This window comes from Natator depressus, chromosome 10 (assembly GCF_965152275.1).
Source record: "Natator depressus isolate rNatDep1 chromosome 10, rNatDep2.hap1, whole genome shotgun sequence".
Classification (NCBI taxonomy): Eukaryota; Metazoa; Chordata; order Testudines; family Cheloniidae; genus Natator; species Natator depressus.
Genome location: NC_134243.1, coordinates 50,862,666 through 50,876,270, shown reverse-complemented (window position 1 = coordinate 50,876,270; position 13,605 = coordinate 50,862,666). Strand labels below are relative to the sequence as shown.

At 42.2% G+C, this 13,605-nt stretch overlaps 1 protein-coding gene across 2 annotated transcripts in view; it reads left to right on the top strand.

Moving 5' to 3' along the window:
- Positions 1-277: 277 nt before the first annotated feature.
- The window catches only part of USP3 (ubiquitin specific peptidase 3), a 61,070-nt gene continuing 47,742 nt past the window's right edge, over positions 278-13,605 (top strand). Inside the window, exon 1 of one of the 2 annotated variants that reach the window (XM_074966111.1) lies at positions 278-494. In XM_074966111.1, the coding sequence (XP_074822212.1) occupies positions 404-494 (91 nt within the window). In that variant the 5' untranslated portion in view covers positions 278-403. The remainder of the gene's footprint in view (positions 495-13,605) is intronic. The other variant, XM_074966112.1, reaches the window with a different exon arrangement.

Below are 13,605 nucleotides of genomic sequence, written 5' to 3'. Positions count from 1 at the left end.
AGGGGCGCAAGGCCCGGCGGACGGATCGCGGCAGGGCGGACGGGAGGGAGGGGCGCAAGGGCCGGCGGACGGATCGTGGCAGGGCGGACGGGAGGGCGGCGCGGAAGGGCCGGCGGACGGATCGCGGCAGGGCGGACGGGAGGAAGGCGCAGAGGGCCTGGAGGGAGGGGCGCAAGGCCCGGCGGACGGATCGCGGCAGGGCGGACGGGAGGGCTGGGCGGAAGGCCCGGCGGGCGGATCGCGGCGCGCGGACGGGAGGGCGGGGCGCAAGGCCCGGCGGGCGGATCGCGGCGCGCGGACGGGAGGGCGGCGCGGAAGGCCTGGCGGGCGGATCGCGGCGCTGGCTCTAAGATGGCTGTTGTGAGTGGGGCGCAGTTGCTGTGAGGAGCCGCCCGCCTGTGCTATGGAGTGCCCGCACCTCGGCTCCAGCGTCTGCATCGCGCCCGCCTCGGCCCGGTTCCCGCAGGGCTCGCCCTCCTCCTGGTGCTGCAGCGGTGAGTGTCCCCGGCGCGGCCCGCGCGGCAGGCCCCAGACCCCGCGGCCTAGGCGGCGCCCGCCGGCCCGACCTCCCCTCGGGAGGGAGCCCGGGAGTCACCTCCCCAGCGCGGGCCGGGCTGGCTCCGGGGAGGGGGCGCCGGGGGCCCCATTGTTCCCTACTGCCGCCTGGGCTGGGGGGGGGTCGCCGGGTGAGGGGCGGGGGGGTGCGGACCCCCGGAGAGCCGGTGCCCGGCTCAAGCTCCCCTCCCCCAGCGGGGCTGCTCCGCCGCCACACGCGCCCCTCAGGCCTAGGGTGGGTGGGTGGCGGCGTGTCTCGCTGTCCCTCCCTGCAGAGCTTTGTCTGGGCTCTGGGACGGGCAGGGTGTAGCAGACTGAGCTCCTGTGCCGGGCGGGGAGACTGTGTCTCCCCCACCCCCCCGGCTCATGGCTGCTTCTCCTGCCAAGGAAGTCCAGGTTTTCTGTTCCTAGCCCCCTTTGTTTGCGCGAGGAGCAGCACGCTCGTCTCTACCCAGGGGAAGCCGAGCGCAGGGTATGTGGAGAAAGGGGCCTGTGAATCTCGCAGGATCAGTATAAAAGTAGCTGCTTAGCCTGAGAGGCGCTGTCTTATTTTTAAAACATTTGTATTTGTCCAGGGTTTTGCACGATGTGGTTTGGATGGGAGTTCTGGGGGGTGCATAAAAAAATACCACTTTGTTATGTAGATTGAAGGAGCCAGTAGATGGAGTGGTGAAATAATAAAGTGGAGCGTGAACCTTGTGTAAAAATCTATACAGTATAAATGAACATTTACATATTCTAGATGGATGGTGCCGGAGCAATATAGGAGTCAACACTGCTCTGCATATTGACTTAATAACACAAATACGTATCTGTGATATTTGTATTATTTCTTCAGTACCATCTGTGTCCGGATATTGTTTGTTCAAAGCTTTCCCCTTGAAGGGTTGCACTGCCCAAGCTGCTCTAAATTCAACTTGTTTATGGCACCATAATTATTGCTAGTTTTTCAAAAAGATGATCTCTGATGGTAGCTGTCATTTTAGTTTACGTTCTTCTCTGTATTCATTGTCAACATGTTTAGTCTGTTGTGTTTAGCCTTAAAACAAACAGAAAAAACCCCCCAAACCCTTCCGCATTTAGTATATATAGCAACAGGCGCGTTTGTAACAATAACTGTGTCTGTGGGCAATGGTGTGGGGAAGTGTCATTTTGAGATATTAGTTCGTGGAACAAAGAAATGTTAATTAAGTCGTCAGTTGTTTCCTTTAATGTGTGAGTGCTGTTTATTTTTTGTCCTATTGCATGGATGCTTTAGTGTGGGACAATTCTGCAGGTTGCTTGAGTTCTATGATTGGCATTTCCTGGAGTCAAGGTGGGGTAGTTCTGCTGCTTTCTTTGGTAAAACCAGTTATTTTACTCTCTAAAGCTTTTGCTTTTACACTAGAGTTTGTTTTTCAGTGGAATAATGAAGAGTAATGGTTAGCAAGGGAGACTGCATAAAGGAAAACTTGTTCATTTGTGTATATTTGTTTACGTGGAAATCTAGCCATTATGGTTGGATGTGTCACCTCATGGTGTTGACAAAAGGCACTAAGGTTTACCCTTCAAAGAAAGATAACATTACCAAAGCTGAAAATATACTAAGCTGTAATGCGACTGTTTAACTAAAAAAAGAGCCAGTCTCCTAGACAACATGAAAACGTCAGTGTTGTGGAAAGCCTCATTTCATACAGAAAGGTGAAGTTTGATCGATAGACGTACTGTTTTCTGAGAAAAGAAGTTCAGAGATTAGAACAAATTTTCCTTTGTTAGGCAAGTGCATGTCCGCCAAGCTAGCGCTTATGGGAAGATACTGTGCTGGATGCTGAACTGATTTATTACAGTTGGGAGGAGATGGGAGGGAGTTAAACTCTTTGAGAAACTGACTAGATTTATAATGGTGCTATATTCAGGAGTGCACGCCCACTAGTTTCACATTTTTTAATAAAACCTAGAAACAATAACAAAATCCCATATAAATTATTTGGACAGGTAAATCAGAAGTACGGTATTAATTGCTAACAAGTGGATAAAGAAACATTTATAGTTAGTACACTAAATTTAAAGCATTCAGTAAAAACATAAGCCAGTTATCAATTACGTTGAATTCTTCAGTCCCTTCACAGGATTGCCAGATGAAACTATTCTAGTCCATATTTAGTAGTCTGAGTGACATTTCCCATGCGAGCTGCCTATCTTGATAGGCTATTATTTGTTAGTGTTACATGATCTCTGTAGTGGTGCACAGGATACTCTTTCTTATCTACAGGACAGGCCCAACAAAGAAAATAACAGAACGCCACTAGCCATCACCTTCATCCCCCAACTAAAAACTCTCCAATGCATCATCAAGGATCTACAACCTATCCTGAGGGATGACCCATCACTCTTACAGATCTTGGGAGACAGGCCAGTCCTTGCTTACAGACAGCCCCCCAACCTGAAGCAAATACTCACCAGCAACCACACAACAGAACCACTAACCCAGGAACCTATTCTTGCAACAAAGCCCATTGCCAACTGTGTCCACATATCTATTCAGGGGACACCATCATAGGGCCTAATCACATCAGCCACACTACCAGAGGCTCGTTCACCTGCACATCTACTAATGTGATATATGCCCTCATGTGCCCGCAGTGCCCCTCTGCCATGTACATTGGTCAAACTGGACAGTCTCTACGTAAAAGAATCAATGGACACAAATCAGACATCAAGAATTATGACATTCATAAACCAGTTGGAGAACACTTCCATCTCTCTGGTCACTCGATTACAGACCTAAAAGTGGCAATACTTCACCAAAAAAACTTCAAATCCAGACTCCAGCGAGAGACGGCTGAATTGGAATTAATTTGCAAACTGGATACAATTAACTTAGGCTTGAATAGAGACTGGGAGTGGATGGGTCATTACACAAAGTAAAACTATTTCCCCATGTTTATTCCCCCCCCCCCCCCCCCCCCGTAGTAGCTCACCTTAAGTGATCACTCTGGTTACAGTGTGTATGGTAACACCCATTGTTTCATGTTCTCTATGTATATAAATCTCCCCACTGTATTTTCCACTGAATGCATCCGATGAAGTGCGCTGTAGCTCACGAAAGCTTATGCTCAAATAAATTGGTTAGTCTCTAAGGTGCCACAGGTACTCCTTCTCTTTTTGCAAATACAGACAAACACGGCTGCTACTCTGAAATCTTTCTTATCTGGTTTCAGAGTAGCAGCAGCCGTGTTAGTCTGTAGTCGCAAAAAGAGAAGGAGTGCTTGTGGCACCCTAGAGACCCATTTCAGTGACAGTAGCACTTTGAATGATGCGCACAGAAGTCAACTTGTGGTGGGTGGTAATGGATCCCAATTTTCCCTAAGAGCTGTGATGACTCTTTTATATGAAGATTTGCCTATGGCAGAATTTCTGTGCCATGTACCATTGTTCTCAGCTGTTTTAAGTAGGAATGTGATCAATGCTTTTCTTCCTTCAAAGATGAGAGAATAAAACTTCAGTTACTCCTCATTGTCACCTCTGTTTTTGCTCTTTGTCGCCTAAGAAGTGAACCCCGTTAGCAGGAATCTTATTCTTTGCTTGTTCTGCTAAATGGTAATATACCATTCAAAAAGAAAATGGCTTATGTATAATTTCATACGTTGTCAAGACTTAGTGGGACTGGATAAGGCCGGATGAATGGGAGATTTCTTTTTGTCTTTCGTTGTCCTAAATTGGAGAAAAATATTTAGCCAGGTAATTGTCTTCCCTCCTTTTATCCTGGAATTCCAGTTTCTACGACCTTTAACATGGCCCAGAAGTATCTCCAAAGGATGTGTGATCTGTCCCATTCTGAGTTAGCTGACCTTCCTCTGAAAAGGAGAATGAAGATACTGATATATAGAGAATATTTTGGCTGCCATGTGACCCACCAGAGACAACAAAACATTCTGGAATACCTTGGAGAGTGGGTCCTTAATATAAGAAGTGACTTAGAGGTTGGATTGGTTCAGGTACCCTGGATTCGAAGGCCCTCTAAATGTTAGATTGACTGATGCACATGTATTTAATACTTTTTTTATCCCCGAAAAGAGTCTTGATGGCAATGACACTTCATTGTATAATGTGGAGGCATCTCAAAACATTTTCATGAGAAGTGCAATAATATAACAATGCTATCTGCACTACATAGCTGACGTTTGAAAAATAACATTATCAGAGGCAGGGTGGTTAGGTGGAAGGTGTGCACCAGGCTGAAGAAGTGTATTGGCCTTGAAGCTAACAGTCCGTTTGCTAACAGCTCCCTTCGAAGCTAACAGTCAGGATTCCTTTGGAGGTCTCTTGATTGATGATGGTGAACTGTGAGAATAATAAAAGGCAGTATTTGTGAACACACTCAGCCAAATCTGGAGTCTTCTGCTCCAAATCAAAGAATAAGGGCCTGTGCCCATTCCTAGACAACACCTAGAACTTTAATCACAAATAACATGGCAGTATAGTTCAGAAACTGGAGAGTTTAAGTTCCACTCTTTAAAACATAGCAAGCCATTCCCCCAGATTATTATTTGAAGCCTGGTAGTGTGTTCTGTGCAGGATGAAATACAAAAGGCAGCATGTTCCTTGCTTTGTGGAGTTTGCAATCTAAATAAATGGACAACACACAGTGCATTGTGAGACACCCACAGGGAAGTTCTATCTTAAGATTTTTTTTGATTGCTTAGAGCAATGGGTCAGTGGGTCTTGTGAAAGAACATGAAAGGAAGAAATGAGATAAATCATTAGGAAAGGCAGAAATTGTGGAGAAACATGCTGAAAATCCCTTCTAATCAGTACTATCACATGAAATATTGTTTGCAGATTTCTGCTACTTCCAATTAGAGCTAAATGTTTCCATGCATTTTATTTTCTGTAATTTCTGCTGGGTTTAGGATATTGGCGATAGTCCCAGGCAAAACCAGTTAAATTTATGACATGCCACAATCTCAGGACTCTTGTGCAAACCATGTAATTAAAAAAAGGATTCTTAACAGCTCAGATGTGGTATTTTCCTTTCACTTTTTCACAGACTCACTCTTGTAGCCGCAGCCAACCGTATCTCACCTATCACAGCACACTTCTAAGCAGACCTATGCAAGCTTGAAGGGTCTTGCCAACTTTTTTGGAATGGAGAAGACAAATTGATGCTTTGTGCAGTGTGAAATTGTAAAATGTTCCTCTAGAAAAACTCATGACAGCTAGGATTGTCTCTGCTTAAATATTCAGTACTTGTAAGAGGAAATGGTTGCACTTCAAGTATGCTTAAAACCTCCACTACTTCAGATCACTGTCAGCTGAATACCTGGTTTTAAAAATAACACACATGGTTGTTTTTATTAAGTACTGAAGGATTCCTTTGGCTGTAGAACTGTATTTCTTGCAGAAGTTCAATATATTTGCTTGGAACTTGTGTTATCTTTGCATGGTAGCTTGTGATGCAGTAAAAGCTGCAACCAGCATTTGCTCAGAGCCTCATATTGTGATGTCCACAGATGTCTGTTGGATTTTAAAAAGTAGAAGAGAGAGAGAGAGCGAGCGCTTGGGTAAATAATTTTGGCCTACTGAAATATGATTAGAGTGGAAATCCAAATGCTGAAATAGGAGACTCTTTTTCTACCCAGTTAAAACAACTTTACAAAATGGCATTGCTAATCTGCTGTCTTCCAAACTTTTATTTATATATATGAGTCCAAATGCTATCAATGCAAGTGGGAGAATGTTCAGGGATAGGAGTTTATTGGGTCTGACTGACTGCTGGTTATGTTTTTCCTTACATAAACCAGTTACACTGTTCTCTATTCATTTGGGTAGGTAGCAGCATCCTGCCACACTGTTTTTTTTGGCATTGCAATCTTGGACTGTAGTAAGCAGTGCCAAGACAAATATGCTGTAAAAGTACATGTACACAGACTTTAACCTTCTCAGCTCAGCTCCACCTCCTTTCTTCTCCATCCCCATCAGTACTAGACTCTGCCATAGTTCATAATAAGGAGAGAGCAAAGTTCTAATTTTCTTTCATTCTTCCTATAATAGGGGAAAAAACCCAGTGAATCATGTATAGAGAGAGAACCCACTCCATAGTAAGACCCTGATTCTTTAGTCAGTTTGAGATGGCCCCAGCCCTTTATGTCCCCATAGAGTCTCATTGAATTCAGTGACATTGTGAGGATATGAGTCTGTGTGCATGAGGATTTGTTTGTAGGATTAGGGTTGCAACCAAGTTCCATTCTGTTATTTTGTCCTTTAACTTTGGCTTGGAAAATTGGTTTGGCCTAAAAATTACTAGCCTTACTCTGAAATCAAAGGAGAGAGGTTCTTTGCAAAAACATTTTTAGACTTGTTTGAGTTAAAGGTCACTTAAATCAAATTTCAGAGCCCAGTAGTGTTTTTTTTTTAATAATCTAATGTTTCTTTGGGTCCTTCAGCTCAAGAATGGCTTGTAAATAACCCTTCAAACTTTGTATATTGATATATCTCCTTAAAAGCTCATGTACCAGCTGTCTCTGAAGAAATAGGTTCTAATTAAGCAAAGCTCATTACTGTTTTGTGCTATTTAGTTTTGGATCCAATCTTGCTTCCATTAAACCAAATGGAAATGTTTAGATGTTTAATGGATGGACAGTCCCTTCATATCTGTCAGCAGGTTGCCGTTTATGGGTTAGTTCAGCCTAGAAAGAAAGTAAGGAATATTTAGAGGTATTGGTTGGCAGAGATCTTCCTTCGGCACTAGTAGTAGAGACCTGTGTTTTTTAGAGCTGAAGGATCAGAGTTCCAATCTCAGCACAGCAGGCATGTGCTTTATGGAGGGGAGAGAATTCTTTTATATTTAATGTGGCAACCCCACACTCCCAATGTAATGTTGATTTTGATTCCTTTTCCAATTTCAAAAAAAGAACTTAATGTTTTCAAATATTTAGAGCTATGTCTTGTTGGATTACATTGAGTAAATACTATTTGAAATTAATATATTTTGAAATGACTTCTCTATGAAATGTTTGTGTTTGTACTACCTCAGTCTTCCCCAGAAAATCATATTGCACCACAAAATATGAAACAGCTTTTTAACCTGGGCCATTGCATGATACAGTCTTCAAGGAAGGGAATAGATGTTAAAGGTGCTGCTATTATTTGGACACTAGATGTGTTTCTAGACACTAGATGTGTCAGGGAAGTTGTCTGGGAAGAGAACATGGCAGTGAAGAATACTGGTATATATCTGAATTCACCAAAGAAACTTCTGAAAAGTGAAAAAAAATTCTAGGATCTAGTTAAATCTCTTTCTGCTGGATGTTTCCAAAAGGCCCCTTTGGCGTAGGAAGAAATGTGGACAAGGAGGTTTAGCAGAGGCATATAAACTGAGGCAGTATAAACAAGTCATTGTATGAAATTTTAGTTTTTACTGACTTTACTAGTGCTTGTTATATAGCTTTTCGTAAAACTAGGCAAATATCTAGATGACTTGATGTACCCCCTGGAAAACTTCTGCGTAACCCCAAGGGTATGTGTACCCCTGATTGAGAACCACTGATATAGAAGTATAGATGACTTGCAAAGCAAAGATACACAGCTCACCACTATAGCACAGTGAATCATGCAGATTGGAATCAATCTAATTACAATTTGTCTAATTATAATTAGGCTAATAAAGCTCATGCACCTTCCCTGCACCCTTCAAGATGGTGGAAAAGCACAAGATAATTGCAAAGTATTATTAATCTGTTTTTTAGATGGGGTAGTTAAGGTTTAGCTGGGTTCAGTAACTCAGTTGAAAGGCGTTGTGGTTTAGGCAGGAGCTGTGGAACTTTCCACTGTGAGTCCGAGTCTTGGGTCTGACACTTAAGTTCAAGCAGTTTTATCCTTCTTTACCAGTATTTGGAATGAAGGTAGGTTAGGCCTTGGGGAGCCGTGGTTAACTTGACTGACACAAATAATTTAATTTTAGTAATCTGGTGCCATTTCACTTCACATTTATTTGTCTTCATTCATCTGTGCAAAAAATGTTTAGAAAAACAAAACAAATAAATGACTTCCCTCTCTCCACTACAGCAAATGCCAAGTGGTTTCCAAAACCAACTCCCTCAGTTTTGGAAACCAGCTAAGGGTTTTGTATTTTGTTTATGTTCTGAGATTATTAGGGGAAACTGTTTTCATTTAGGTCAGAGTAGAGGCTTTTGTGTTGTGATGGAATATGCATTACTTTATACTTGATATTGATAATTTGTTTACTATGGGGGCAGCGTAAGCCTTGGTATCCTTAATGAGTAATTTCCTTGCTTGTAAGTGGGGATTTTATTTTGTTTTTATTTTGTAAATGATATGATAGATGAGTACTCTTATCGCTCAGCAGTCTTAAATAGTTTGTAAAACAAATTCTCTTTTCTAAAACTTTTCTCTTTTGAGACCATCCATTAAATCTGGATTTCTACAAATATGGCTGTGAAATTTCTCTTAAAAATTTTTTGTTACCCATTTGGATCTAGTCAAAATAGTGACGGGTAACGTATCTAAAGAAGGCAGTTTCACAGAAGGTGGCTAATCTTTCTAGAATATTACAAATTGATACTGATTTACCTTTCCTGTAAAATATCTCAATACTCTCTGAGGCCCTGCAGCTACACTAGATCTGCACAGACAGGCCCTTGTGCCTCGGCTGAGCCACATTTACACTTTGTGTAGGTGCAAGTGTTTGCTCAGGCAGATCAGATTGCAGGATCTGGGTCTTAGATGGCTAATGATAACTGCTTTGTCTACACTAGCACTTTTGTCACTAAAATTTTGGCAGTCAGGGGTGTGAAAAAAAAAAAACACCCCCCGATGGACATAAGTTGCACCGACAAAAGTGCTGGTGTGGACAGCAGTGTTTTGGCAGGAGAGCATCTCCTGCTGACATAGTTACCGCTGCTTGTTGGGAGTGGGCATAGAGCGGCTGCACATGAGACCTTTCAGCGGTGTAGCTGCAGTGGTTCAGCTGTGCTGCTGTAAGGTCCGTAGAGTAGACGTAGCCTTACTTTTCTGCTTTCATTTGGTAAGTAACATATTTTACTCAGGTGGACTCTTGAAACTCTCTTCCTGTATCTTGTTCACTCGGAATGTTTTGATGGCTTCCTTTTTGTCGGGCAGGCAGAATAGAGGGGCATGGTCTGCAATAAATAGGCTGTTAGAATCTCCCCCCCAAATACGTTGTGACCTCAGACTACTCGGGGATTCAGAGGATTCCTCTCTTTAAGAGATAGGTAGGATCTTGAGAATTGCAATGCAATCTGTTCTGGTTTTCCTTGGCCTCCCTCTGAAATTGTCTGTGTCTGATTTGTTTGTCTTGTTTTTATTGTTTTTATATTGGTGTAAAGTCTTTTTTAGGTGTATGCTACTGTATTCTGTATTCTATAATATATGTCTCCCTTACAAGGCTTGATTTTTAAACAAAAATTTTTTTGCAAATGTACGTACTCTTTATTTTCAAGAGTGGTTAACGTGTCATTTAAGTAAATGTTTGCACTATTAAGAATTAAACAGCAACAAAACCCTCAGATATTGATTATTCAAAATGTGACAAACTGAGATTAAATAACAGTTTTTGAAGTAAAATCATATATGATATAGTTTGCTAGATTAAACTAATGGTGGGGAAAAATGCACTAGTTACTTTCTGATGGAATTGCCTAAAAATATGGCATCTCTGTAAACTGAAAACTAAACTTTTCGCTATTATTAAAGAACCATCCTTGTGTAATGTTAGTTATGTTTAAGTAACCTTTTTTTCTCCACAGCCCCTGACAAAAAAGCCAGAATTGACTGACTGCCCTACTTTTAGCAGTGTCTAATTTTTGTTTGGCCTGGTTCTCTATTCTTTGTTTAACCACTTCCTCAGGAACTAGTACCTCTGTTTAGCCTGAGTTAGAAGTTATAGCGTAATTACAGTTTTTTTCCTACCTGAGTGTCTGCTCGTCCAGTATCTGTTTAAAGAAGACAAACAAATATGGAACTTGCTGCATGTTTCCATTACCAGGTTTTTCAATTGCTTACATAATCAAAAGGTATCAGGGCTGCAGCCATTACAGTTGAGTGCAATTTAGGAAGTGAATTGTAAACAGTAGAAAATAATCTGTTGTTCTCTGATGAGCACGCTTCAATGCTAGCATGTTCCTAGCACTTTAATTACCTTATTTTATTTATTCTTGGGGAATGAGTGTTTACTTCCCATCATGTTACTTTTGAATTCTTATTCAGCAGTTGTTTGGCAGTTCTATGCTCAGTTTGATGTTTCCAAAATAAGTTGACTTAGGCCAGCCAGGAAAGTTCTTGCATTAGATTAAGCATTGCTTTTACTTGCAATGACAAGTAGCAAATATCAGGACATACTGCAAATGTACTATCGTGTATTAGTGTCTGCAGGAGTATAGTGAGAGCAGGAAAACAAAATGTGGCCCCAGCTCTTTTTCTGACTTCATCATTGCTTTTCTTTGTTTTTGATGCTTAAGGCAGATGGCAGAAGAAATGAGACTGGCTTTTTCACTGGTTTATGGTGAGGGTGGGAGGGTTACTGTAATTCTGAAAACCCCATTCGCAATCTGTAATTTTAAGTGAAGTTTCGACCAGCCAGAGACTTGATATAAACTACAATATATTGTTATGCATCTCTTTGTCATGTGAGAGCATGTGCCATTAAAAGAACAGTTAACTTATTTTTGTACAGAGTGATAAACTCTGAGAAACTAGATTCCTTGGAAGAATATTCCTTTGACAGTTGAGACATTAATTTGCCTTCTTTCCTTCTCTTCTCCTTTCCCTGGTAAATCGGTGTTAAGAAAACATTTTAAACCGTCTAATTAAAAATCACTTCCTATCTGTGAGATTTCACTTTGGCCCCAGATCCTGCAGGGAGCTCAGGGGAGGCTCAACTTGTGCCCATGCAGAGCCCCGTTGGGGCACTGGTGAGATGACAACATAGTTTAGGTTCACATGGAAGGTTCTGCAAAGGTTCAGGGATCCATCGGCAATGATGCTTACTGACGGACTGACACTGTAAATATTATCTGAGATATCCTCTTACTAGTTCGTTAGTTGTCCAGAGGGTCTTACAGGAACAACAGATAGATGAGACTTGAATTTCTGATAGCAGTAATAGGCAGGATAATTAAAAGGAAAATACCAAACGAAAATCCCAACCTCTTCCGGCTTTCTTGATGCATCAAAAATAAGCAAAGCCATCTCCCCCCCCCCCCCCTTTTTTTTCCCCTTTTCTCTTACTTTTACAGATTTAGTTCAGAGGTCTGTGGACCACCAGTGGTCCGCAAGCTCCATTCAGGTGGTCCTAAGATAGTTCCCTCTAAGGTGCGCGCCTGGGCGGCCGCCTATGAGAGAGTGAAGGGCCACCCACCTAATTAGTGGAGCCGCGCAGGCATGACTACACAAATTAGGTGCCTGGACTCAGGAGAAGATGCACATGTAAGGTGAGGTAGTTGCCTTGGGGGGAATAGAGGGTAGATGGGAGGGGGCAGTGGGGTAAGAAGAGGGGGTGGGGAGAATATGGGATGTGCAGGGCTCTGACGGCCAGAGAAAGAGGCAACTTTCCCCAGCTCCAGGGCTGCAGCTGTTGAGGAAAGATGGCCCTCCTTCCCAGCCTCAGTTCTGTGGCTGCTGTGGCGGGGGAGAGACCCCCCCCTCCTTCCCAGCCCCAGCTCGGGGGCTGCCACGGCGGGGAAGAGGGGGCACATCCATCACATTAGAAATTTGTGTGCTTTTATTTGTAGAACAAAAAAAGTTGTTTAAGTTTTTTTTGATATAGCGCTTTTATCCAAAGCGCTTTACAATAGTTAGTTAACGATACAAACAACATTTGGAAAGATCATTAAGTGATCCGCCGAGACCATCAGCAATTTTCAAGTGGTCCGTGGAAAATTTTTTTGAGAACCACTGTTTTAGTTTCAGCCAGGGATGACCAAGTTATCATTTTTAAATTGCAACATTTTCCCACTACACTTCCTCTTTGAGTTTTGCATAAATATTGATGCTGGATTACTTTTGCTGATTAGAAACTCTCCACAAACAACATGCAGTCATACTTACTCTGCTTTAGGCCTGCTTCTTGCAGCTGGGTCTGGGCAGGCAGTCACCTATGAACATCCCCATAGTGATTATAACTCAAATATTGCGACATCAAGCCATTGCATGAGACATAGAAAATGACGTTTACCCCTACATTTTAAAGCAGCATATAATGTTTAACTTGCCAACTCCTAGTGAAGTTGTTTAGGGTGGGGTTTGTGGCCAAATTCCTACCCAGTACTTTGAAAATACTTCCTCATAACACTTTTTCCCTTTCTCTTCCTCATGCAAAACAGCTTTCATTACAATTGCTCAACCAGAGTTGATAGCATCCACTTTGTTAAATTCAAAACAGATACTCATTTTAAGATGTGTATAGTCAAAAATAAGTCATTTGGGTGGGTATCTTGGCTTTTTAAATCCTGGAAGTCTTCACTAGATTTAGAAGATTAATTCTGTAAAATTGTAGCATTCTGCTTGGAGGTGTTTTTGGAACGCTTCTGTCCGTCTGACTTTATCATGAGTGTAAATATTAGCACTCATTTCAGCATTAACAGACCCCATGCTAAGTGTAAAATTACTTGCATGTGCTTCAGCTGCCAACATTGCTTCCATGTATGCTTGTAGCTACTCCAGTTGCATGAGGTAGTCTCCCTTCTTGTAGGTGCATACTCCTTTCAAGTGTGCCAGTCAAAGGAAACTATGGCAACATATGAATTAATAAAATACTAATTGGCATCATTTAAAATCCAGAACAAGTAGTAATATTTATATATAAATCCATCAGGGTGCTGGAAATACATTGGAAAATAATCATGAACCCAGTTAAGTATAGAAACATTCAAATGAAGGTTAAAAGGAAAGAGATTAGAAGAAAAGATAATCAATATGGAGTGAAAAGCCGTTGTTCTAAAATCCATTTGGGGAGGGGAGATCTGTAAGGCACTGAAGTTGGAGGGAAGGAAGGAAATGAGATGGGTTTCAGAGGGTAATGAATGCCACACT